Raw genomic sequence first — 25,511 nt, 5'->3', positions numbered from 1 at the left:
TATTGAAGGGTTTTCCAAGAGTTGAGTATAAAGGTTTCTAGGCTTTGGAGTCAATTGGAACATGGGCTTACACCTTTGCTCTGCCACAAAGTGGCCTTGGACAGGTTACTTAATGGTCATTAAACAAGGAAAAAATGTATATTGCCTTGAATCGATATGGTGCTTGAATTCTAGAACATCAAGCACCTTGTGCGGTTCCAGCACAGCACGTACCCGCAAGTGATCTGCAGATGCCACCCCCACTGGTGGGCCAGCAGAGCACGCTGCAAGTCAAGAAAACCTGAGGGCTAAGCTGTACCCCAAGTACTATTTGTAACTGCCCAGCTGGGGACAGAGATCTGTGGTAAACACTCAAAGAAGCAGGAGTGAAAGAAAATCTTTTATTAAAAAAAAAAAAAAGGCTCTGAAAACAGTTAGTCCATGCGGGCCTTCAGTGTCCTCGTGGTGATTTTGTCCTTCTCACTGCAGGGGGGGAAAGTCACAGAACATCTAAATCCACGAGACTACAGAACAAACTACAGCAAGAGCTGTCCTAACTCGGGTTAGCTGTTTTGCCCATGCTACACTAACATCAGCTTGTTCCCCTGGCCTGTGGTGAGGAAGGGGGAAATGGAGAAATTTCTGCAGGTGAAGCCATCAAGAGCTGGGATGACTCAAGGCTGGAGTGTGAAGCACTCCAGAGCAGGGCGAGGGCTCCCCCAGCCTGGAGAACAAGGAACTGAGGAAGCGGGTATGAGGGTTTCACTTCAGTGACTATAAATTCTCAATATCAGCCCTAATCTGTTATCACAGGAATTAAGCAGGTCATCCTGTAACAAAAGGGTCCAAATGGGACCCTTATTCTGGGACACTTTCCAAGGAAAGCTGTCGGGAGGGTACCTTTGACTTTAGCCAGTCAGATTCCTGGTGACAGCCCCAAACAAGAGGGAAAGGGTGGCAGGACTCTGGCTAGGGGGTTGGAAGGTGGTCACTGAGCTCGGTACACCATACAGGTGTGGCTTCCATGCTGGGGGAGAGGAGAGGAGGGACCCAGGATGTATTCTGATCAATCTGCAGGAGCCCTGCACATGTCCCTGAGATTTGGGGAACATTGTTCAGGAAGGCAAGAAATGTCTACTGTGAGCAAGAGGAGGCGACTCAGGGCCAGGGAGCCTCACTGGACAGAGGTTGGGGGAAGGGAATCCAGGTAGGCTCCCAGCTGCCACCCTTAGGAAGCACGGATATCTGCTATCTGGTGCCTGCTGCAAGAACCTTTCTTATTTCACACCTGACTCGGGGGCTGGGAAGATGGGCTATTTGTGCAGGAGGGGAGAGGCACGTGTCTGCAAAGCTCCCAGACTTCTGACGCATACTCACATGATGTGGACAATGACTCCCATGCCTGACACCGCATCCCTGTCCACAGCATTCAGCATGGCTTGTGAGATGGTTTCAAACAGGTGTTCTGGATCCTGCCAACAGAGTAGCAGCCTTTCAATCCCCAGAACCTCAGACCTTCACTTGGTCTGGCTCCTTAATTCTCTTTTCTCTAGGCTCAAGGTGCCCAGCCCAGGCACCTCCTGTGTCTGGAGGGATAGTACCCTGGGTGCAAGAAACCCCCTCAGCCCCTTCTCAGAAGGAAGCAGGGTTACTAAGATAAAGTTGAGGCCCTGAACCTCCTCCGTTAACCAGCAGTGTGACCTTGAGCAAGTCAGTGTCCCTCCACAAAACCTCAATCCCTCTTCTGTAAAATGGGGAGAACAGTCCCCACCGCTCCTCTGTGCCTCACCAGCTGTCTGATCATCTCTCCTCCCACATGGCTCCAAAGTGCCACAGAACCTAGCCTGTCCAACCATGGAACCATTTCCTGCCAAACCTCTTCCGTCCTCTACATCCTCTATCTTGGTTTGCTTAGCTAGAAAACTCAAGTATCCTCAGCATCTCCACCATTCTCACTTCTGTTTTAAGGGACTAAATCCTCTAGACTCTGGCTGCCCTGCTCCCCCAATGCCACTTTCTTTGCTCAGGACCTCAGCACCTCCTGCAGGTGCCAACAGCCCACCGCACCAACCTGCAGGCCTCTGGCTCCTAGGGTCTCTTACTACCTTAGACACCATGTCAAAAGAAAAAAGTGCCAATTCCTTGGCATGCCATCCAAAGCATTTGCAAGGCTCATTCTGACCTCAGGCTCCGCCTTCCTCCACATTCTGCCCACACTCCAGCAACCACAGCAAGCTCTCTCCAGTCACTCCACTCCCCAGGCCCCTCCTGAACCTCTAACCTTTGCACAGGCTGTTCCTTCTGCCAACCAGGTCCTTTACTTCTTCCTCTTCCCCGTCAACTTCATTTTAACAGATAACTGGGTGTCTGTCTGGCTTCACTGGCTGCAATGGGCCCTTGAGGATGGACTTCCTGGTTTCCCTGGAGCCTGGCAGAACTGGCACACCAGTTAACCCTCCCTGTCAGGCACTGCTCTCATCTTTCCAGGCCATTTCCTCACACCACCACTCGTAAGACAGGTTCTACTATTATCCCTGCTTAACAGCTGAGGAAGTGGAGGCATAGAGAAGTAAAGTGACTTACCCAAGAACATAACCAATTTAGATGGTAGGTGGATCTGGGTTCCCAACCTAGACAACCTGGCTCCACAGCCCGTTCTGCTGAGCTGCCTCTAAATAATCCTACACCCTGTTAAATGTTTATTCAATGAATGGATGTGAGAACCCCATAAACTCCAATGAGGAATTATTTGTCGCTGTAGCAAATATCTGACTGAGGTCTCCTCACAGAAGGCGCTCTCTCTGGGAGCCAAGGCTCTGGCAGATGAAGTTTCTAGACACCCTTCCAAGGCTCAACAGCTGTGACTTTCTCTCCTGCCCGCACCATTCTCCCCATTGTTGTTGTTATTTTGCGACCCCATGGACTGTAGCCCTTCAGGCTGATCTGTCCACGGGATTTCAAAGGCAAGAATACTGGGGTGGGTTACCATTTCCTTCAGGGATTCTCCTCATTACCAGTCAGGTAAACACATTTTCCCCTGATGGTCAAGGAGTGGGCACCTCAGAACTCAGCCCCACTCCACGCCAACAACTCACCATGTTGGGCTCCCAGAGGGACTCGCACATCCCGTACATTTGTTCAGTGCAGGTACCACTGACTACAAAGTCATCGGTCACCATGGGGCAGCCAATAAGGTCTAGAGAGCAAATGAAAGGCTTAAAGGTCTTCGGGTCCAATCCGGCAATGACCGGCTCCGTGTAGTAGGGCCCAAACCTGTGGGACCAGGAGCAGAGAGAGAAAATGGCACTCAAGAGCATTTCCTTTCCTGTTTAGTCTATCCAGACAAGGCCCTGGCCCAGATCCAAATCCCCCTTCCCCTCCTCTCTTGCCATCTATAAATGCTCTAAGACTTTTTCTTCTTTTCTCTGACTCTTACCTTCATATTCCCTCACCACTGACCCTCTCTTCCTCTTTCTTTCTTCGGGAATTTTCTTTTTTTTTTAACCTGTTCTTCCCTATCCTCATCCAGGTCCTATCACCATTCAGTCTTCTATTTATACACCTATACCTTTACTCCTTTCAAAAAAAGATTTCAAGCAGTTTGTAGAAAAACACTGAAAATAAAACTGAGCCACAAAAACATAAGCCGTTTGCAATAATATGGATGGACCTAGAGATTATCATACTAAGTGAAGTAAGAAATACTATATGGTATCACTTATGTGGAACCTAAAATATGACACAAACTTCTTTGTGAAACAGAAACAGACTCATAGACACAGAAAACAAACTTACAGTTACCACAGGGGAAAGGGAGCGGGGAGGAATAAATTACGAGTTTGGGGTTAGCAGATACTATATATGAAATAGTTAAACACGGTCCTGCTCTACAGCATTATGTTCAATATCTTGTAAATATAATGGTCATTTAATATCCTGTAAAAAAAAAAAAAACCACGTGAAGTGAAAGTTGCTCAGTCATGTCTGACTCTTTGCAACTCCATGGACTGCACAGTCCATGGAATTCTCCAGGCCAGAATACTGAAGTGGGTAGCCTTTCCCTTCTCCAGGGGATTTTCCCAGCCCAGGGATCGAACCCAGGTCTCCTGCATTGCAGGCAGATTCTTTACCAGCAGAGCCACAAAGGAAGCCCAAGAATACTGGAGAGGGTAGCCTATCCCTCCTCCAGAGGATCTTTCCAACCCAGGAATCAAAATGGGGTCTCCTGCATTGCAGACGGATTCTTTACCAACTGAGCTATCAGGGAGGCCCTTGTTAAAAAAACCATCATGGAAAAGAATATGCATATATATATAAAACTAAATCACTTTGTGCTACTAGAAACTAACAAAACAGTGTAAATCAGTTCATTAAAAAAAGGTCTTCCTATGCACCACCACCAACAAAAAACCCCTCCAAACAGAATGCAAGACACTCAAACTAAACACAAAGTTTTGTTCTGAGTCTCCCAGCAGGCAAAGCAAAAAAAATACTCAGTGAGGTGGATTATTGTCATTGTCTGCCATCAGGAAATAACAGCTCATCGGAAACTTGCTCTAGACCTTGAAATCTGAGAAGAATCTATCTTAAGAGATCTTCATTTATTATTTTGAGAGGAAAATACAGTTGATTGGGCAGGAGACATTGTTAGAACACCGGACCAGGTCAAGGGAGAGCTGACCCCTTTTGTGGGCTAGTAGCCAATTTTTATAGTCTCAAAGACAAAGAAACTTCCTGCCGGAAGGGTGGCATTAGGTGATTGGTTAGGGTGCTATAGTGTGGGTATTTTACCTAATAGGGAGTCAGGGAGTTGGCTAGTTTAGGTCAGGGGGTCTCAAGGCAATAGCTGTTATGGGGCTTAGTCAGTTCCAGAGATGACCCTGGTACAGGGCCCCACATCTGTGACCTTGGTATAGGGCTCCACAATCCCCACTCTTTTTATTTATGGGTCAAATCTTTGGCCCCTTAACACCCTGCTTGTGACTGAGTGACTATCTAGCCCCATCTCAGGCCATGGGGACTCAGGTCACCGGGGAAAGGGGTGATGACTGCTCCAACTTCTTTAGGCTGAACAGGGATGTCATAGGGTCCTGGGTCATCATAGGGATCTTTATATAGGAAATACTCAAAAAGTAATGGCCAGTATCCTCAACAGAAACAGTAAGTAAACAGACATTATTCATGTCTTATATCAGTTCTCAGTAATACCCATGGGCATGATCTTAAGGTACAACTTTGTAAAAAATAATAATTCTAAATAAAAAATAATAATTGTTAGGTAGAGGAAGAGGTGGAAGTAGTGCACTTTGATCTGGTATTTCTCAAACAGATCCCGAGACATCAAATTTCTCTAAGAAATTAATTTTGTATTTTCCTCTCAATAAACTGAAAATAAAGTTAAATAAGAATGTCCTGAATTATCTGGGTAACAACCTTAAAACTAAATACAACAACACAACTCAGGGCCTGTGTTTATACTTCCAGTCATGTTGATGCCAAGGTACCACCTGAAGGTTAGTGTTTACTTTTTATTGGCAGTGTTTCACAGAGGTGCCTGAATGGATTCTCTGGGATCCATAAGAAGTTTTTTACTTTAAAAAGGGTCTGTACATGGCTCAATTTTGCAAATCATTGCATTTGCCTATCCTGCTGAAAAATCAATGACTTCAGTTGGACTTGTACAGAAAGCCTGGTTACAATAGCTAAGAATCTAGAATTTTCCAGGTCAGCCTCAATGTCTCATATTTTTATTACGAGTAAACATGAACCATTAAATATATGGAACCTAAGTGTGAGGTAATCTGTACAACTCTGTAAGATTTCCCCCCATATCTGAAACTAATACAATATTATAAATCAATTACACCTCAATTAAATTTATAAAACAAAACAAAAGAAACACCTCTCCCTGCCTACCCCCATAAAATAGTTTTTCAAAATCTTTTGTTAAGCCTTTCTCAATTTGGGATTTTTAGAAACATGGTTATTACATATGTCAGACAATTCATAGCTAAGAATATTAACATCAACCAAAAAACAATACCTCTTATTTTTCAATAGTAAAAAGGCAACAATATTGCTCCACATATGGAAATGGCAAAATTTTAGTTTTAAAGCTAAAGAGTACTTTTGTAACTTTTCTATAAAGTCAAAAATTATTTCAAAATAAAAAGTTTAAAAAAAATAAAGAAAGAAAGAAAAAAAGAGCTCAACTCGTCTTCTTACCACCCAGTTTTGCCCAGAGATGGAGGGGGAAAGTATCTACAGGCTCTCCCTTCAATTTCATCACAACTTCTGGACTGAATTCTACAATTAGGGGCCCCTTCTTGTCTCACCATAAAGTTACCAAATGTCAAAAATTAACATACGCAATTCCTAGATTCCATGTATTCCAGAGAATCTAATGATCACAACAGAATGAACTCTGGGGTAAGGGTGGCTCCTGGCTGGGAGACTCCTGGGCACACTTTGGTAGCATTAATTTTGTTGCCTGGGATCAAGGTTATTTGCTTTCCCTGCCTTCTTCTGAAGTAGCCCTTTTTCTTTCTTATTTGATTGTTAGGCCCAGAGAAAACATACCCCCCAAAATAAGGATACTGTCCTACAAATAAGACATGAGTCAGCCAGGGGAATTTCCTTCCTAGGTATGTTCCCCAAGTCCCAGGCTACCCTTCTACTCACCGTTTCTCGTACAAAAGGTTGGCTACCATGCTCATGAGGGTGTAAGGTTTGATCTGCCGGCCTTCCTTCAGCTCATACAGGTTCAGCCGGAACTTGAGGCGCTGGGCACTGTGGTAGAAGGAGACAGTGTGTTAGCAAGTAATTGCTGAATGTCCCCTGTGTACACCTCATGGAGGTCAGGAGATGCCTAAGGAGACACACAATCCCAAACCTGCCAAGAGACTCCTCCCCGTCTCCCAGTGATTTTCTTACCTGAAGTCCAGCCTCATGCCCACTTTGAGGTTTTGTCCAACACTTCTACCTGTAAACATGCCACTCTGCTAACCTTTTTCCTCATTCTTTTTTTGAGGTGAGAAAAGGGGAGTAAAGAAGCGGATTCCCAACCCCCCCCCACCCCCCCACACACACGTTTTTGAGGAATAGTTTATACAGCACACTCTGGACAGGAGCCTGAATGCAGACATAGTGATGGCAGCTTACAGTAGAAAGAGCAGTAAACTGAGAGAGCTGACTTGGGCTAAGTCTTCCTCTTCCCACTTAATTTTCCATTCCTAAGATGGGGACAAAGTAAGTCATCTGGCAGTGAGATAACGTATGAGTGTTAATAAACAGCAGCAGCTGCACTATTGGACCGAAAGACACCTAAGCAAAGAGGCCACGCCTCCTCCAGTGCCATGGCAGAGCTCAGGGACAGGCCCTGCAGGGAGCAGACCAGTGACAAGACTGCTGGAAGCGGAGCGCTGAGTCACAGGACCCCAGAAGAAAGACACAAGCCTAAGCGTCATCGAGGAAAATGAGGCCCAGCAAAATTAGCAGTGACTGCCCACAAACATGCAAACTTGGCGAGAGAAGCCTCCTGAAGAAAAGAAAATAGTGTGAGGGGAACAGCTGTGATTGGAGACAGGAAGACTAATGGGGGCCTCACAGTGACAGGAACACTAAGCCATCATTCTCTGATTCCACCAGCACTGGGATAAAAGGACTGGTTGGTTCAGATCTCAGGAAGAATATCCAAGTTATATATATTATTGAGACTTTAGGAAGGTTTAAAGGAAATGAGAGAAAAAAATTCCTGACAAGCTCCCATCCACATCTGTTGTTGTTCAGTCGCTAAGTTGTATCCAACTCTTTGTGACCCCATGGACTGCAGCACGCCAGGCTTCCCTGTCCTTCACTATCCCCTGGAGTTTGCTCAAATTCATGTCCATAGAGTCAGTGACGCTAACTAACCATCTCATCCTCTGCTGCCCTCTTCTCCTTTTGCCTTCAATCTTTCCCAGCATCAGGGTCTTTTCTAATGAGTCAGTCCTTTGCATCAGGTGATCAAAGTATTGGAGCTTCAGCTTTAGTATCAGTCCTTCTAATGAATATTCAGGGTTGATCTCCTTTAGGATCAACTGGTTTGATCTTGGAGTCCAGGGGACTCTAAAGAGTCTTCTCTAGCACCACAATTCAAAAATATCACATCAGGAATTATCAATCTTCTAAGAACTATGTCCAAGAAGTGCTGCTTCTTAGGCCACCTGTAACCCCATCTTCCCTCTTGAAACTTTGACCCTGACTCTTTTCCTCTTGTCTCTCTTCTTACCCCACTACTGAATATACAGCTCAGCTCTTGAGTTGTCACTTATTTTTTCTCTCTATACATTTTGTCTCTCTGTAATCTGTTCTCATAGATTTAACAGATCACCAAAGCCTATCCAGCCCTGAGATATAATCTCAAGACCTCAACTGCTCACAGAATGTTTCTACTTGGCTTGTCACTTCAAAATTGGTATCAAAATCAAAGTCATCACCTTTCCCCTAAAACTAGTCTTCTCAATTTCAGTCAACATGCTCAAAACAAAAATCATCTTTGAAACATTTCTAGATTGCCTACATGTCAAGTACTAAACTAGACACTTAACAGATAAAAAAGACAGGAATCCCAACCTCAATGCACAACTCTTTGGCCTCACAATATCCAAGTAGCCACTTAGGTAAGTCAGCAACAACTCTCAGAAATGCCTTCTTTTCCTTTCCCACTACACCACCCCGTTATGACCACAGCCCTCACACCTCACAGAATCCTTATTTCATCTCCCCAATTCTCCCTTCTCTCACAAAATCACTGTCAACTAAATAGCTACTCTAGCAGTTAATATGCACCAGCTCATTATGGATTAATTATCTTTCGATATGCCTGCCTTGTCTCCCAACTAGACCACTTGTAGTTCTTTAGGGACTGAGCATGAGCTTTGGCCTCAGAAATTGGGATCCTGGGAGTCAGTCATTAGCTTACAACTTGAGCAGTAAGACTCTCTGATACCTTGTTTCCTCATCTGCAAAATGGGAGAGCAACATGGTGATGTATGTCCTTAAGAAGATTAAGGTCCATGAAGATAAGGTGCTTTCCACAGTATCTGGCTCCGAGTAAATGCTAACCTGGTTAGGATCCACTCTATCGTTAACAGTGTTCGACAAAGTCTCAGATTCAGTGGTAGTGTTCAGTAGAAGACTGACACCCAGGCCACTCATCCCGCTAGGCAAGGCTAGTCCAAGAAGCGTGGGTGTGGGTGGGAACCCCCGACACTTACACTGTCTGGACGTCGGTGGCAAGACCCGCCAGGCCGATGTACAGTCGGTCGCCCATGGGAAAGATCTTCTGGAAGTCCGTGGTCACCATCTGGGCCTGGATCCCGAAGCGCCTGTCAGCAGCGATGGCCACACAGTTCTTCCCCTTCATGGCCATGACGGCCCCTCCGTTATAGGACATAATAGACTGAAGCAAACAGAGCGGAGGGGCTCAGCTCGAGGGGCAAACAAGGCCATAGCACCCAGCGCAGCCCCTGATTCGCAGGCTCCTCTACGCACCGTCCTCCACTCTGGAGGCGCCTGGATACCCTGAACTCCAGCTCTGAGATTAGCGCTGTGAGGCTTCGAGGAGCCCCATTTCCCGCCGCTGTCCTCACCAAGGTTCGCACCCCCTTCAAACTGAAGTGGCTTCCTTCAATCGACCACCAGGCCTCTCGACCTCCCAAACTTCCCATGACCTCCCCTCCCCATTCCTCTATCCCTACCCCAAGTCCCTCTTCTTTGCTCCCTGTCTCACCATGATTGCGGTGTGTTAGGACCTCCAATCGCCACAATTCCAGCAAACCTGCTAAGGGCCTCTCTACGCAACCACCCTCGCTGCTTTCTCTCTATTGGCTGAGAGGCCGACCCTTCCGGAACATCTTGATTTTCTATTGGCTGTGTATCTTTGTCAGTCACCAGTACAGGAGTTGGGTTGAGAAGCCAAAACCTAGGTAAGGAAAGCGCAAAGTGAAAAGTCACTGTGAGTGCGGAAGAGCTCGGCGTCGCGGTGCAATCTGGGATAGTGGTGGACCCAGTCTCTGGAAGCCAAAGACGCCGGCCGGAACCTCCGTCCACGTGGGCTGGTGAAACCCGAAATAAAGGGCTTTGGCTCCAGTAAAGGGCAACCGGGTTGGTTAAGGGCACGCTGTGCGGTCGGGGATACTACTCTTGAAGCTTGTTTCATTTATTCACTCCAGAAATCCTTACGTCTGTTGTATGCCAGGCACCATGCTAGGCTCTGGACATGCACCGGACTAGAACAGTGTCCGGTATTTGGGAGGCGCCCGTAAAGTGCCTATTTACTGTTGGAGAGGGGCGCTGGGAGGGCGTCGCAGATATTCTGCGGCTGCAGGGGTTGGGCTGCAAAGGGGGCATTTGGAAGCTGCAGGTCGACTTCACGAAGCCTCATTATCAGATCACCCTGAAGAAGAACGTTCCAGACTTCCCCAAGTCTAAGATCCAGAGGAAGCAGGCGACAATTTCGCCAGCCCCAGCCACCCCCGAGCCAATGCAGGGCAGGCTGCACGTCCCGCCTGCTCCCACCCCTAGATCGAGACCCTTCCCTTTCTCCCTTGGGTCTGACTTCTTTCGTCCCGTAATGGGATTTGTTCTGAGTCTTCCGCTGTCGCAGGCTCACGCCCATTGACTCGGCTCACCGCCACTGCAGTAGTTATCATAGTCTCTGTGGCGCAATCGGTTAGCGCGTTCGGCTGTTAACCGAAAGGTTGGTGGTTCGAGCCCACCCAGGGACGTCTCCTTTTTCCCACCATAAAAAAGGAAAATCTAAAGGCATTATTCAGTCAACCGCTGTAAAGCCAAATTTTGTATTGAAATAGCAGAGACAAAGCTTTTTCTATAGGTAATCAGGGGGTCATTGTGATTGAAAATTCGTTGTTGTTCAGTGAATGACAGTATTTCTACCGCACTTCCCTCCGCCACCTACCTCCAACCCCGCCCCCAAATTGGATTGCCGGAAAAGCCAAGACAGGTTTTTGTCTCACCGTGCAACACGTTTCAGGTTGCATTTTTCGTTAAGAGTAAGAATGAATTTGCAGTGGAGATCGGTCAGTTTTCCACTGTCTGCCTCTATTGATGTTACAATCTCGAAATGTTACATTCGGAAAGGAAGAAAATAGCGCGAGAGACAAAGGCAGTGACAAATTGAGGGATGAAGAGAAAGGTGAGAAAGGGAGAACACAGCTGTGGTATACGCAGAGAGAAAGAGGAGACATGACAAATAGGCGTAGTGGAAGGAAGACCTGGGGAAAATGGAGAAAGGGAAAAGAGGCTCAATATGAGAAGCACGAGAAAAAGGAGTTGGACAACAACAAAACAGGTTCTTTTTCTAGAAATACAGAGATGTGGGGAAGAAGATGGGGAAATAGAAGCAGAATCTAAGGACATTGTTTTGGGGAGAGAGGAGTTAAAGAGCACAGAGGTAAAGATAGTCATAAAATGTCTAGAGGAGCTGCACTCTCCTAACATTGTCATCCTCTTCCAGATCTTACCACCACAGTATCTCTTAGTATATGTGCTGGAAATAATTACCTAGATTCCCGAGTTTCTGCCCTCCGGAAGCTTTTGGTCTATGACAGACAGTGACTCTTCTGGTGAAGAGTCTGTCAGCTAGGTGACCTCCTGATATACTACAACTAACACAATCGAGGGGAAGCTTTGGCACCTCATGTCTGCCAGAGATGCATCCCTGGGCTGGGAGTGGCAGACTCGGCTTGCTTTTAGGAGGCGCTCTCTCAAGCCGTTCCCTTCCACATTTGATCTCTCCTCAAGGTTGGGCTCAGAGGAGGCCTCTTTTGAAAGCCTTCTTCACTGCTCATCCACCCTTACAGGGGAAGGGAAGGAATGGGAGTGGTAGGTGGTAGCAGCAAACCCGAGGGATACACAGTGCCCACAGAAGCTAACAGGACAGGCTATGTAACACTCCAGCTTGCCCCCACTGCTCTGTGAGTGCCCTGTGGGCATAAGCCGGGCTCATCAGCTTTACATCCCCTGTGCTTAGTGCAATATTTGACAGCGGCACATGACAGGTGCTTCTTGGCTGGGAAACCAGAGAACTTCAGAATTGAGAAGGGTTTGGTCAGAAGGTTCCCCCGATAAGCCAGAGAGGCCAGGGATGTGGGGACTGGAAAGTGACTGAAGTGACTAAGATGAAGTTGCAGTAGTAGTGGGGGCTTCAGCATGCTTCTTCTGTCTTGTGGTTTGTTTGTGACTGATGCTTAATAACTATCTGAGGAACCAGTGAACCGATTCCCAATGAGCACGGTGGCACCCTCCGGCAGCACTCCAGGATTAAAGGACCGCAGTGGGGACTCAAAGGGACATCAGCCTACTTCCCCTTAGCTGATAGCCTCCCACCCTCATCCAGGCAGCCCCTGAGTGCCCCCTGTGGATCATGGGTGAGACGGAGACCTTCGCGAAGCCTCTACAGGTTTCTCTCGCCCGGGATCTTCTAGCTTGAAAGGAGTCGCAGATCAAGAGTCCCAGCTGCTCTCCCCTCCGGCAGGGGGACTGGGGGACTGAAGAGGATTCCCGAGTCTTCCCGGGCAGAGTCCACGATGCCCGCAACACACCTGCTCTAGGGACAGTGGGCGTGTCCACGCCAAGAGCCCCCTTTCAGTGAAGGGCGGGAACTCTGGGTCTCCCAGCACGAGGAGGGAGAGGACAGCAGGTGATCGAATCTTCCCCTGACCCTACTCCCAAGGGTAGTCAGACCACCAACCCCCTCCCCGGGCGGAAATCTCTCCAGCCCTTCCTCTTCACCCCCACCCCCGTCCCCACTCAGTGAGTGTGGGCCAAAGGCTAAAGCTGGGGTCACTTGGAGGCCAGTGTCCACAGGTCTCCTGGTCACTAGCCAAAGGGTGAAAGCATTCAGTCCGGGGGCCTCAGCTTCCGATCTGCCTGGACTGCCAAAGAGGAGGGAAGGAGGAAGAGGCAGGCGGGTCCGATCCGTGCTGAAGATTTCGTTTCCTAATTTCCTAACTTGAGCCACCCACCGTCAGTGCGCTTAATGGCGCTTCTGGCCGAGTAATCGAGCTCTTTGGAGCGACTGACATAATGACCATCCCTAATAAATCCTGAATAACGAATACGCAAATCGACCGTCCTAATGAGGTGGGCCCACCGTAGTCTCCATAAAGTAATATCGATCGGCTTCCCCAGCTCCGGCCTCAGCTGCTGCTCCTAGCTCTTCCAAGCTCCCTGCTAGTTCTCTCCTCCCGGCAGGAGCCACTGGAGACCGAAGCCCGGAACGACGGTCGGAGTTGGCGGGCACCAGCGGCCTTTGCGCTCGCCAGGGAGAGCGAGGCGCACCAGCAGTGCAGAGCTCAGAGCGCAATCGGCGTGCGGGCGAAAAATGCGGGAATCAGTGCCCCGCAGAGAAAAAGCGCGGGCCCACATCCGAGCCCCAGCGCCCCGTTTTCGAATACATTCGGGTCTCTCGCCTTCGGCCAGATTATTTTGTCCCGGGCCCGGAGCCTAAGCTGCTGCCTCAGCTTGCCTCCCGGCCCAGGTTGCGTCCCGTTCTTCGCCCAAGCACACCTAGGCGCCAGCCTCCACCACAGCAAACGAGCCCCGGCCGCGAGACGGCCCCCCAGGCCTCTGCCTCCGTCCTCCCGGCAGTTGGCGCCCCCGAAGCGGCCGGGTTGGGTCCCGGACGCAGCGTTTTAGAGCTGGTGATCGGGCGGCCGAGGGGGTCAGGGGCTGGGAAGGAGTCGCTCGTTCTCACTCATGCAGTTATTAATTTCAAGGGAGTGTCACTTAGAGTGAATGAAAATAACCCGGACGCGTGGCCAGAAGCGTCGCGTCCCCCGCCCGAGCACAGCGCCCTTTGGTCGAGGCCGAGACGTGGAGGACTGCAGAGCGAGTCACATTTCAGTCGAGTCCTCATCTCACCAGTTTCCAGGCGCCCCAGCTAGGGGCGAGGACCGCAGGGTCTGGGGGAAAGGGGTGCGCACACATATTTTGGGGACAGAGGTTAGTTGAGGAGGGTGACAGAGAAGAGAATTCATCCTCCAGGGTCAGGGGCTGTTGAAAAGAGTGAGGTCGTAGTCTAGTTTTGGGGGGCCCGGCACCGCGTTGCGGGGGGGGCAGCCGCGTTAGCCTCTCCCCCATCTCCTCTTCCCTCTCCGCAAACACCCTGAAGGAATGAGGTCACGTGGGTGAGTAGTGGGCGGGACCTACTCTTGTCTGGAGGAAAAAAGCCATTTTGTCCCCCCCCCCCGAGTCCCGGTCCCTCCCCTCCCCCCTCCGTCCCCTCCCCTCCCCTTTCTCCCTCCCACCCCAAAGCGCTTTCACAAACTCCTTTCTTACCATAGGTTTCTCCCCTCCCGCCGCCCGAGCGAGCGACACGGCTGCGGCCCCCCTCCCCTCCCTTCCCTCCCTCCCTCCCATCCCCCCCTCCCCGAGACCCACCGGACCCCGAACCCAGGTAAGCGGACGCAGTCTCCCCTCTCCTCTCTTTCTCCGACCCTGTAACCATCTGGGGACTGGGACGCGGGCCGGCACATCCTTCTTTACAAACCCCTGCCCGGGGAGGCTCTGAGCCCGGCCTGGTCTCGCGTCTCCGCCCCACCCCCGCCGGCCCCTCTCCTAGCTCGCCCCGTCCGCCTTTCTTTCTCCTTTTTTCTCTCCCCTTTTCCTTTTCCTCCCTTCCAAGATGGCCGAAGTGGGTTCCCCCTTCTAACGATTTGGCGTCTCCTCGACCACCACCTCTTTGTGCTGCAGCCCCCCTAGACCCTGCTCCCTAGGTAGCGAGGGGGAGGGTCCGAGGCAACCGCGGGGCTTTGGGGCTCCGCGCTGGGGCGGATCTCTGCCCCCCTAGCCCTCCCCACGAGTTAGAGCAGCCCCTGGCTCTCCCCCAGTACTCCTTTCGGTCTGGGGAGGGGTCGCTCTCGGTTTCTTCCGTGGGCATTGAGGCGTCGTGGACGCGCGAGGGCTTCGAAGCCGGGAGGAAGGGGACGAGCTTTTCGATCGCTGCGGGGTCGGAGGAGGGCGCTCTTCCCTGCCGGGCGCCGTCCTCTCGGGCACCTCCCCCAGTCGCTCCCTTTTCCCCCCAATCCCGGGACTGGGCGCCCCGCCCCCTCCCCGAACCACCTCAGCGGAGCCTCTTTCTCCGGAACACCCCTCCTTGGGGCCCCGCCGAAAGTTTGGCTCTAGGGAAGGTAGGAGCGGCCACCCGGTAACTGGGGCCTCTGATCGTCAGACCCAGGCTCCTGGGGAAGCCGGGGTGGAGGGGGTAGAAGGAAGATGGGGAAGATTTATCGCGATATTTCCTATCGCCCGCAGAGGCGGGAGGGGTTTGGCCGGCTGGCCCCACTTGCACTGGGTAGCCCGACTGCCCCCCCTCCCTAGATCCTCTTGCTTCTAGTTCTAAGGGGGTGGGACCCCTCAACTAGCAGACAGCCCTGCCCCCCTATCTCCACGGGGGGCCCAGCGTGCCTCTCTCCCTCCCCCACTGCCCCCATCTGCCCAGAATTGCTCGGGATGGCTTGAGGTAGGGGAGGAGGCCCGGGGATGGCGAATTTTTCTGTAAATATTGTGGAGGCGTTGCCCCGCGCTTCCCCCTGGTCTTTGTCTCTCAGAGACCCCCGCTTCTCCCGCCGCGCTGCCTTAGTCTCCAGGGCTCCCTGAGGCTGGGGTGGGGTGGGGAGGTGGTCTCCTGGTGGTGTTTCACTCCGTTCTTACGCCTCCTTCTCTGGGCCTCTTGCAGTTTGTTCCTGAAACTCTCATTTCTCTTCTTCCTCCCCCCTCTCCACTCTGTTCCAAGGTGTTAGTACTTGGAGAAGGAGCATAAAGAAAGCTCTGTTATAGCTTTCTGGTGGGGAGGTTTTCCCAGGGGTTTCTTGGTTTGGAGTTGGGGGTTGAGGTCTTAGAGCTGTCTTTGGAATAATGCAGGAAACAGGCCCGAGGTAAGACTCAGGACTTGGGATCCAGAGAGAGTGTAGCTAGGTGGGGTTCAAGTTGAAGTCTTTTGCGGGGGGTGCTCTCTGCTGCTCCTGGTCTTCCCTGGAAGATCTTGGTTGATGGAGCTGTTGCCATGGGAATGGAGAGAGCCTGAACACGAAGAGGTGACATCTTTGTGCAGGTTGGATGCCCACCTCACTCCTCCAGCCTCTGGCCCCCAGAGTGGAGGTTGCGAGCCGTACTGCCTTTGTTGCCGGAAGAGTTATGTTATAATTTATCCTGGGTAGACCGGGGATGCACAAAAGGTTAGTGTGTGTTTGTAGCTCTGGTTTCAGGCAGGGATGTCAGACTGTGTGCTTCTTGGGGTGGGTGGGAGTGGTTTGTACATCTGGCAAGCGTGGGCCTGGCTCTGGTCTGGCTCTATGTGTGATGGGGTGTGTCTGTGTGTGTGTCTGGCCAAGTGTCTGGCCGTGTGTGTTGAGAGTGGGAGAGAAAAATGGAGGGGGTGTGTCTGGCTGTGTGTGCATATGTGTGTGTGTGTATCTGGCAGTGTGTAACTGTGTATATTTTGGATATTTGTCTTTGTTTGATCTTAGGACACTGAGAGGTGGGAGGGGAGGGAGGCTAGAGTGAGCCCGGCTTCAGGAGACTAGAGGACTCTTTCGATGCTTCTGGCAGGAAGAGCACTCAGGGGTCAGGGAACACAGAGTTTGAATGTCCCAGGCATACCTCCACCCCCGGCTCTTTCTGCACACACACAAATCCGCAGGCTTCCACAGCTGAACCCACAAGGCTGGGAGAGGGATGGTCTTCTGGGATCCAGTACATTCTGGCTCCCTGAGCTTCCATAGAGCCTGCTTCCCTACCTGTATTAGGGAAGTTGGGTGAGGCCATTAGCCTCTGCCCGCTCTTCCTACTTCAGAGAGAGACTGTCCTCATGGTTATGTTTTGACCCTGACGGCTCACTGAATGGTCTTCTGATGGAACCTGGAGTCCTTCTGCCTGCCTGGATGGAGTCAGACCAGGCTTATTGATTCCTTAAATGAGTGGGAAGCCTAGCATGGGTGCCAGTCTGTAAAGAGCACTGGAATAGGAGTCAGGCTGTGTCTAGTCCTAGGACTGCCACTGGGTGACCGCTTGACCTGAGACAAGTCACCTCTTTCTGAGCTTCTTCATCTGTAAAGTGAAAGGACTGGACAAGATGCTTTCTAAGATCCCTTCCACTTCTGTGATTTTAGATGTCTGGATGTGACCCCGAGTGACTTTTCCCAAGACTTGGAGATTTTCTAGTAAGGGAGTTGGGTGAATTTCATGTGGGGGGAAAGCAGAGCAAAGAATCCTAAAGCTGAGAATCTGAAGGAGCAGAAGGCGATCTCTGGGTTATCAAAGATTGGCTATTTCTCAGGGGAAAAAGAAAAAAAAAATAAACTGACAAAGAAGTCTGAATTAGAGGGGAGCTTCCAGAAAAAGCCTGGTTAGAATGGAGATATAGGGGGTTGGTTTAGTGAGTAGGAGGCTTTGAGAAAGGGTAAAGATTCATGCCAGATTTGGATGACACGGAGGAGTTGGGGTTGAGTCCTGGGTGCTGATCAAGCTCCTTTCCTGCCACTGTAGCTGAAACCTGGGGGCCAGGAGCAAAGACTATTCCATCATCATGGGGCCAGACGGTACTGAAGGACTTGGCCCCCAGTTGAGGGTGGGAGATGGTGCTCAGGTTCACTGTGGGGATGTGGTTGGAACTGGCCCCCAAAGCGCTGCAGGGCACTTGCAAATGGCGCGGTCTCCCTTTTCTGCTTCTTGGGACTTGTCTCTTCCTTCCTCTCTTAGGCTCTGCCCTAAGGTGATGGGAGCTGGAGGTCCAGCCAGTTGTAGCTGGGGAGGAGCTAGGTGTCAGGTGTGGGGTCCTGAGGCCTCTTGGGGGGAGAAAGACAAGGCGGATGAGGGAACTGAGCTCCTGTTTACAGTTGTTCTTGGCACCTGCTGGCAGGGCCCTGCAGGTAACCATGGCAACCAGGTGAGGAGCCAATCAGTGCTTCTCCCCACCCCCAGCTCCAGAGGTAACAGTCTGAGGCCCCTGGAGATGGGAGAGGGGAGCAGGGAGTGTGGCAAGGGGGCTCATTTCTTAAAGCGAGAGGGAGGAACATTTCACTCAGTAAGGACCACAACTCTTGCCTTCACCCGTGCATCCAGAACTGAGCTCAAGCGGTAGTCTCGGTCTGAATTCTCACAAGTGCTTGCAGAAATTAGAGGGTGAGCATCACTGAGCTCCTGCATGTTGAGGCCACAGTTGGCCTGGCAGGACCTGGATGAATGGGAGGATGGGAACTCTTTTTGTTTTGGCTGCGCCTTGCAGCATGCGAATAGTTCCCCATCAGAGATGGAGCTCACGCCCCCTGTGGTAGAAGTGCAGTCTTAACCACTGGACCACCAGGGAAGTCCCTGGAAGGGAGTTCTTAAGAGCCAAGTGTCTGTTTTGGAAACACAGTGAATATGTGAATGAGGTGGCTAAGGCAGTGTGTGTGGGAGAGAGGGAGAGAGAAGAGGGCATGAGATTTTCCAGTTGCAATCTAGACCCTTGGGCTTCCCCGTGGCTCAGATGGTAAAGAATCCGCCTGCAGTGCGGAAGACTTGGGTTTAATTCCTGGGTTGGGAAGATCCCCTGGAGGAGGGCATGGCAATCCACTCTAGTACTCTTGCTTGGAGAATCCCCATGGACAGAGGAGCCTGGTGGGCTACAGTCCATGGGGTCACAAAGAGTCAGACACAACTGAGCGACTAAGTACACACAATCTGATCTGGACCCTCAGCATTAGCAGATCCCCAAAGTTTTCTTCTTGGCTGTGTACACACACACATACACACACACACACACACACACACACACACACAGACACACACACGACAGGTAGTCACACGAAGTACCTTTGGAGGCCCAGCAGCATGTACACACAGCATGGATATTATACACACTCAGCGAGTTAGCCACTTGGAGTCTGTTCCCTCCTCTGGATGGTTGTAATAATATTTGGGCATCTTGCCAGGGGTTACTGTGGGAATAACCAAACTGTATAGTAGCCAGGAAGGTTTCTACATAATTATGAAGAGGGGACCCATGCAGGGAGGGCTGGCTGAGGGGGCGGAGACCCCTTTCCTTCCTCAGGCAGGTCTGGGCTGCTGCATGCATGCTGGCTCTGGGCTTGCGTGTTCCCCTCTGTCTGCCCTGCAGCTTGGTGTCTCTCCCACATGTGGTCTTTGTGTCTCTCTCTCTCTTTTGGTCTCTGGACAGCCTCTGTTGGCTGTTTGGGTCCTGGCCAAACTCATCCTGGGGTCTCTATAGTAACTGCTGATTCCCAGCTGTGAATTTCGGGTCCTAGAAAACCCAATGTGTTGGCTTTAGAAATCTTTCTGGAAAGGAGAGAAGGATGTATGTTGTAAAAGAGCTCTGGGGGTTTGGCTGCCCTCCCAGGCCCCGCCCCATGGGCTTTTCCTCTGGGAAAGAGGACAGAGGTACCGTGGCTGCTGGCTACAGGTTGGATTTCTGAACTAAGAAGTAAGCACATCAGCTAGTCCAGACCTGGGCTTTGCCTGTCCTCCCTGGACCCAGCCAGGGCCTGGCTGGGTGCTTGGTGGGCTGTGGACAGAACTTTCTGCCTGGCTTCGGCGGGCCTCCCTGACGGCCTATAGCCTGTCACTGGGCAGCTTGTGGCCAGGCCGCGGATGGGAGAAGATGGGCAGGTGGCGGTGCCCACAGGCGGAGATTCCCGAGTGTGCCTGGGAGGGGCGTCGTGCAGCAGGCCACCCATCAGGGCGCGCGGTGGCCTCCCTGTGGAAGCAGCAGTGACAGGCGTTTTAACCAGACCCTTTGCAGTTACCTGCAGAGTCTGGGGCTGGGCTGGGGGTCGGGCTGGAGCTGTATGTTCCCAACTTTGGGGGCCTAAGGGCCATCCTAGGTATTTCCTGCTGGAGCTCCAGGCCTAGAACCTGTGTGGTCGGCATGTGGTGTGTTTCCAAGGAGCTGCTCCAGGGCCAGGCCGGAGCCCAGGGATAGTTAGTGGGATGCCCTCTTCAGACTTAGGGTGTTCATTCCCCCCGTGTTCCCACGGAAGGAGGCTTCCTGGAGCAGTGATGGGAGGAAGGAAGGTAGGATGGAGTAGAAAGACCCAGTCAGGAGGCTGTTTCCTCATAGCTCCCAGGGAGTTCACTTGTATGTATATGGATTGGGATCTGGGAGATTTTTAAAAACTCTGTTCTCTTCCATTTTCCCGCCTCCCCACATCCTCTGGAGAGTTGAGTGGTGCTTCCTGTGGTCTAACTTCAGTCCTTCTGCTGCTCCTGAGATAGAACCTGAGCTTGTTGCTCAAGGTCACAGGAATCTCCAGAGCCCTCAGTGAACACTCAGAGGGGGTCAGAAAGAACCACCCCAGTCTGGCTTTGGAGGGAAAGGAGGGGGCCATGGGCCCAGGGAGAGATGTTGCCTGTGGGGCAGGCAGAGTACAGTGTGGGAGGGGCTCTTGGATCCCGGGGTTCCTGATTCCATGTTCTATTCCCCAGGGTGACGCCCCCCACCCCAGCACCATGCATCGGACCACACGGATCAAAATTACCGAGCTGAACCCTCACCTCATGTGCGCCCTCTGCGGGGGGTACTTCATAGATGCCACTACCATCGTGGAGTGCTTACATTCCTGTGAGTTGGGGTCGAGGGCTGCTCCTGGGATAGGTGGCCTCTGCCTTGAGGAGCAAACGTGTCCATGTGTCTGGTGAGGGTCCCAGGTCAAAGGGAGACTGCCTGGGAGGAGACTGCAGGGTTCAACCCAGCAGTTCATTTGGGGGACTTTTACCTGAAATCTCCACTCCCTCCTTGAGTCTCTGTGGATGACGCTGCACCCCATGAATACAGAGTGCCCTGGTGTGCACCACGGGCTGGTGACTAGGAGTCAGGGAACTGGGAGGTATCTAGTAGCTTGGCTGTTGATTTGTTCTACAAGGGGGTTTGGAACTTGGGACTCACCTTCCGCATGGTACTCGACACTGGCTTCACGCACACACACACATCTGTCCTCCCCCAAGGATAGATAAAGGGCAGTTGCCATCTGCAGAACAGGGCTGTATTGGGTCTTTGAAAGGGCCTGAGCTGTGGGAACATGGTGGAGAGGAGGGGATACCTGAACCCGGGCAGGGAGTGTGGGGGCTGATCCTGGGTTACAAAGGGGACTCTGACTCTTCCTCCTCTCTCCACACCCCCCAAGTCTGCAAAACCTGCATCGTGCGCTACCTGGAGACCAACAAGTACTGCCCCATGTGCGATGTGCAGGTCCATAAAACCCGGCCACTGCTGAGCATCAGGTGGGCCCAGCACTTCCTGCTGCTCCCACCCATCCTCTGGAGCAGCTGCCCTCTGTCCTTGCTTCCTGAAGCCCGGGGGGCAGGTGGGGGAGGAGCATCGGGCATGGACTGTCCCTTGGGGATGATGTATCCAGCTGAGAAATTCTAGAGAGGCAGAGACAGGGCCTACAAGGACCCTCATGCCTGGGCCCTGGTTCTGAGAGAGAGGTGGGAAGAGGCGGCCTAGGCTGGAGAGTCAGGGTGAGATGGTTGCCGACTGGCTCCTATGTGCTTCTTTTCAGATCTGACAAAACCCTTCAAGACATTGTCTACAAATTGGTCCCTGGGCTTTTTAAAGGTACCTGCACCCTTTGTCCCCCTGCCACCAGCTCTCACTGCCCAGCCTATTGCTTCCCCTGAACCTGCTCCCTCTCTTCCAGATGAGATGAAACGGCGGCGGGATTTCTATGCAGCCTACCCCCTGACAGAAGGTGAGTGTGTTCACATGTGTGTGCACATGTGGCCCTCCCCCTGGCACTAGGGCCAGAGGCATGGAAGGCCAGTGGGCACCACTGCACTATCTCCCATCCCGGGGTTGGGGGGAGGGCTGGGCTCACTGCACTGAGCTCTGAGATCCCTGGGTTGATGGTGGGGTGCCTGTCCCTGCTCCTAAGCTAAGCCTTCCCAGCTCGCTCCTTCTGCAGTCCCCAACGGCTCCAACGAGGACCGTGGTGAGGTTCTGGAGCAGGAGAAAGGGGCTCTGAGTGATGACGAGATCGTCAGCCTCTCCATCGAGTTCTACGAAGGTGTCAGGCAAGTCTGGCCCACACCTGGCCCTTTCAGGGTCCTAGGCAGGTCCCTCCCCTCTGCCGTCCCCCTTCCCTGGGAGGAAAGGGCACTTCCGGGAGGGCCTTCCAGATGTTTGTGTGCAGTTAGGTCCTGCCTGCTCCAGGTTTTCCCTTGCTTCATTCCTTCTCCTTCTGCAGAGACCGGGAAGAGAAGAAGGGCCCCTTGGAGAATGGGGATGGTGACAAGGAGAAGGTGAGTGCTCGGGCCTGCCCAGAATGGAGTATGGGCTGGGAGAGAGTGCTGGGGTGGACCCCAGCCCTTGGGTGCCTCTTCCCCAGCAGACAGGTGTGCGCTTCCTGCGATGCCCAGCAGCCATGACTGTCATGCATCTTGCCAAGTTTCTCCGCAACAAGATGGACGTGCCCAGCAAGTACAAGGTAAGTCCCTGGCCCCTTTTGAAACATGTGTCTTGTTTGTGGATGTGTCTGACAATCTGTGCATCCTAGTCATGGCTCATGGCTGGTTTGGTGTCACCAAGGGCTTGCGTGTTGTGTAACAGCCTGTGTAGAACAGTAACTGAAAACGACATTCAGGTGCGGCAGTCTACTTCTGCTGAAGCCAGTGTGCAGAGGTGCATGGGACCAAGACAGTGTGTGCATGCCTGCATGCTTAGAACTACGGCAGAGCTGTGTATGTAAAAACTTGGGGCCATATCTAGGGCCAGCTGGCTAGTCTGAAATTTCCAAGGAGCTTTAGGATATAGCTTCTCAAATCTGAACATACGTATGGTCCCCTAGAGGTCTTGTTAAAATGTAATTCTGACTGAGTAGACATTGTGTTTGTAGAAAGCTCCCAGGTGCTTCTGGTGCTGCTGGTTCATGGACTATTGAGGCTCTAAGACAGTAGATCCCAAACTTTGCCACATGTCAGAATCACATGAGGAGTAACTTCTCAAGATTAAAACTCGATTCACATCTTAGCAGTTAAAACAATCTCTGGAGCGGGATCCAGGCATGTTGTGATTCCACCGTGTGCCTTCTCCCTGGGGCCCTTTCTGTGCCTGTTCGCTCCTCTGGAGAACATGCCAGAGATAGAAAGGGACCCAGAGCACTGTGTGGATGGCCAGGGGTGGCTTGATGATGTGGGCATCTGCTCTGCATCCCTTCCCACCTGCTGGTCAGGAGTTATGTTGAGACAACTCTGAGAGGAAGTCAGATGCACTGGGCAACCTGAGGGATGAGGGATCACCTGCTCAGAGCCTCTTTGCCAAAAGGCTGGAGCCTTGAGCCGTCTGCCCTTTCCTCCTCCAGGTTGAGGTTCTCTATGAGGACGAGCCGCTGAAGGAATACTACACCCTCATGGACATCGCCTACATCTACCCCTGGCGGCGGGTGAGTGTGTGGGGTGGTACGAGCCTGGGCCATTACGTGGGCCACCCTGCTCTAATCAGAGACAGTTCATCCCTCGTCTCATGGGCTGGGCATGTCCAGGGTGGCCTTCCAGACCATCTCTCGCTGATGACCTTCCATACTCAGGAGGAAAAAAGGATCCTTGGGCAGACCACATGTGCAAATTTGGGTGGCCGTGGAGGAGTAAACTTTGCCTTCTGCTCTCTGGCCTCCCTCTTGCCTTTTTTCTCTGTCTCTGGTCTTACACGTGCTCTCTTCCTCTCCCGCCTTGCTTGTCAGTCCCACCTGTGTGTCTCGTCCTCCCTTTCTCCCTGTTTGGGTGCTATATGGTAAAGGTGGGTGGCTGCTCCATTAGCCTTTTTCTCCTGACACCCTCCCCTCCCCTTCTCCCTGCAGAATGGCCCTCTCCCCCTCAAGTATCGTGTCCAGCCAGCCTGCAAGCGACTCACCTTGCCCACAGCACCCACCCCCTCCGAGGGCACCAACACCAGCGGGGCATCCGAGTGTGAGTCAGTCAGTGACAAGGCACCCAGCCCTGCCACCCTGCCGGCCACCTCCTCTTCCCTACCCAGCCCAGCCACCCCTTCCCATGGCTCTCCCAGCTCTCATGGCCCCTCGGCCCCCCACCCCACCTCCCCAGCTCCCCCTGTGACAGCCGGTGGGGCCACTGCAGCTGCCAACGGGGGCACCTCAAACTGCCTGCAGACACCATCCTCCACCAGCAGGGGGCGCAAGATGACTGTCAACGGAGCTCCTGTGCCCCCCTTAACTTGAGGAAAGGGACCCTCTCCCTCTTTTTCCAGCCATGCCTCTCCACCCCTCCACTTTTTCTGGGCCCCCTTTTCCACCTCTTCTATTTTCCCCAGCTCCTCCCACCTTAGGGGTGGGGGATGGGTTTTATAAATAAATCTATATATATATGTACATAGGAAAAACCAAATATACATACTTATTTTTTATGGACCAACCAGATTAATTTAAATGCCACAGGAAACAAACTTTATGTGTGTGTGTATGTGTGGGGGGTGGGGTGTTCATTTTTAAGGGGTCTTGTGGAATTCTCTCTGTTCTTTTTGGGGGTGCCTAGAGGTGGAATTGGAGGGGCCACTTGAGGCCCAGTATCACTCTGCCCCATCCTCCTCCTGTCCCAAGACATATGGGGTGCTGAGGGGCCCCCACCAACCCCCAAAGCTTTAGGCACAACTCTAATTGGCTGTGTATGGGGCCCACTCTGTTTCTTTCCCCCTCTTGGCTGCTGTCCTACCCTTACCCTGACCAGTGCCCTCCTCCCACCATTGTTGAATGTTCAGAGAATTGCAAAGACAGTGCCTTTTACAAATGCAGCCTATCCCCTGGTTTTGAGGAGCAAGTGGGCAGTGGAGAGGGCATCTCCCTTACCTCCTCCTCCAGCAGTGGAAACTTTGTATAAAGAATAGATAGTTTTGCCTCCCCACGCCCCTCACCCCCAATGCCATGTGTGTGGCCTTTGCATCATTTATCTTGTGGAAAAGAAGATTCAGGCCACAGGAGGCCTCAGCCCTTGAACTTCCCCTGTGGGGTTAACATTGTAAACGGCCTCACTCCTTCTCCCCCTCTGCCACCCAGAAGCCTGCACTAGCAAGGCTGCTGGGGCAGTCTCTTTGGGGGCTGGAGTGGACAGGTGGAGGCGGGGTGACCTTAGGTAAGCACAGACCCCAGATGTGGCCAAAGGCAAGCAGTCCTCCAGTTCCCTCTCCACCCGCAGCTGCGGCCAAGTCAGGAAAGAGCGACAGAGACATCTAAAAGCACAAGACAGGCCAGTAAGGTCTGAGCTCCGCTCCATCCTGGAGTCAAATGGTCCACCCCCGAGGGGTAGATCCCCTGCCCACCTGTCTTTCCTCCAATGTACATAGATCGGATCGGGGAGGGGAAGAGGCAGCACTCCAACACAGCTACATGTCTGGGGCCGGGCATCCCCTGTGGGTTTGTCTGTGTTCGCACCTTGTCCTGTGTCTGAGGTGCTGTGGCTGTAACCTTCTGCCCTGGGGTGTTTGTATCTCCTGGCTTTGTAATAAATGCTGCATACTCTCTGGA

At 52.0% G+C, this 25,511-nt stretch overlaps 2 protein-coding genes and 1 non-coding gene across 12 annotated transcripts; 2 read left to right on the top strand and 1 right to left on the bottom strand.

The window, feature by feature from the left end:
- Positions 1 to 369: 369 nt before the first annotated feature.
- On the bottom strand, positions 370 to 9,841 carry PSMB3 (proteasome 20S subunit beta 3). The gene is made up of 6 exons (NM_001034596.2): positions 9,752 to 9,841; positions 9,237 to 9,421; positions 6,661 to 6,768; positions 3,075 to 3,252; positions 1,357 to 1,451; positions 370 to 462 (listed from the first exon to the last, which is right to left on the bottom strand). The coding sequence occupies exons 1-6, from the start codon at positions 9,752 to 9,754 to the stop codon at positions 414 to 416; spliced, it is 618 nt and encodes a 205-aa protein (NP_001029768.1). The 5' UTR covers positions 9,755 to 9,841; the 3' UTR covers positions 370 to 413.
- Positions 8,572 to 25,511, top strand: PCGF2 (polycomb group ring finger 2). 10 transcript variants are annotated; one of them, XM_059877815.1, is made up of 11 exons: positions 8,572 to 13,986; positions 20,467 to 20,602; positions 21,165 to 21,261; positions 21,543 to 21,598; positions 21,681 to 21,731; positions 21,945 to 22,053; positions 22,227 to 22,281; positions 22,371 to 22,466; positions 23,340 to 23,420; positions 23,835 to 23,943; positions 24,079 to 25,511. In XM_059877815.1, the coding sequence occupies exons 1-11, from the start codon at positions 13,780 to 13,782 to the stop codon at positions 24,210 to 24,212; spliced, it is 1,131 nt and encodes a 376-aa protein (XP_059733798.1). In that variant the 5' UTR covers positions 8,572 to 13,779; the 3' UTR covers positions 24,213 to 25,511. The 10 variants fall into 10 exon arrangements, with proteins under 10 accessions (XP_059733798.1, XP_059733797.1, XP_059733796.1 ...); XM_059877814.1 differs by having other exon boundaries at positions 22,368 to 22,466; XM_059877813.1 differs by having other exon boundaries at positions 8,572 to 13,959; positions 22,368 to 22,466; positions 23,835 to 25,511.
- Positions 10,675 to 10,748, top strand: TRNAN-GUU (transfer RNA asparagine (anticodon GUU)). The gene has a single exon. It is a non-coding gene; the product is annotated as a tRNA-Asn (tRNA).

The sequence above is a fragment of the Bos taurus genome, chromosome 19 (genome assembly GCF_002263795.3).
Source record: "Bos taurus isolate L1 Dominette 01449 registration number 42190680 breed Hereford chromosome 19, ARS-UCD2.0, whole genome shotgun sequence".
NCBI lineage: Eukaryota > Metazoa > Chordata > Mammalia > Artiodactyla > Bovidae > Bos > Bos taurus.
Note: the sequence above shows the minus strand (reverse complement) of the source record. Positions and strands in the feature narration are given on the sequence as shown.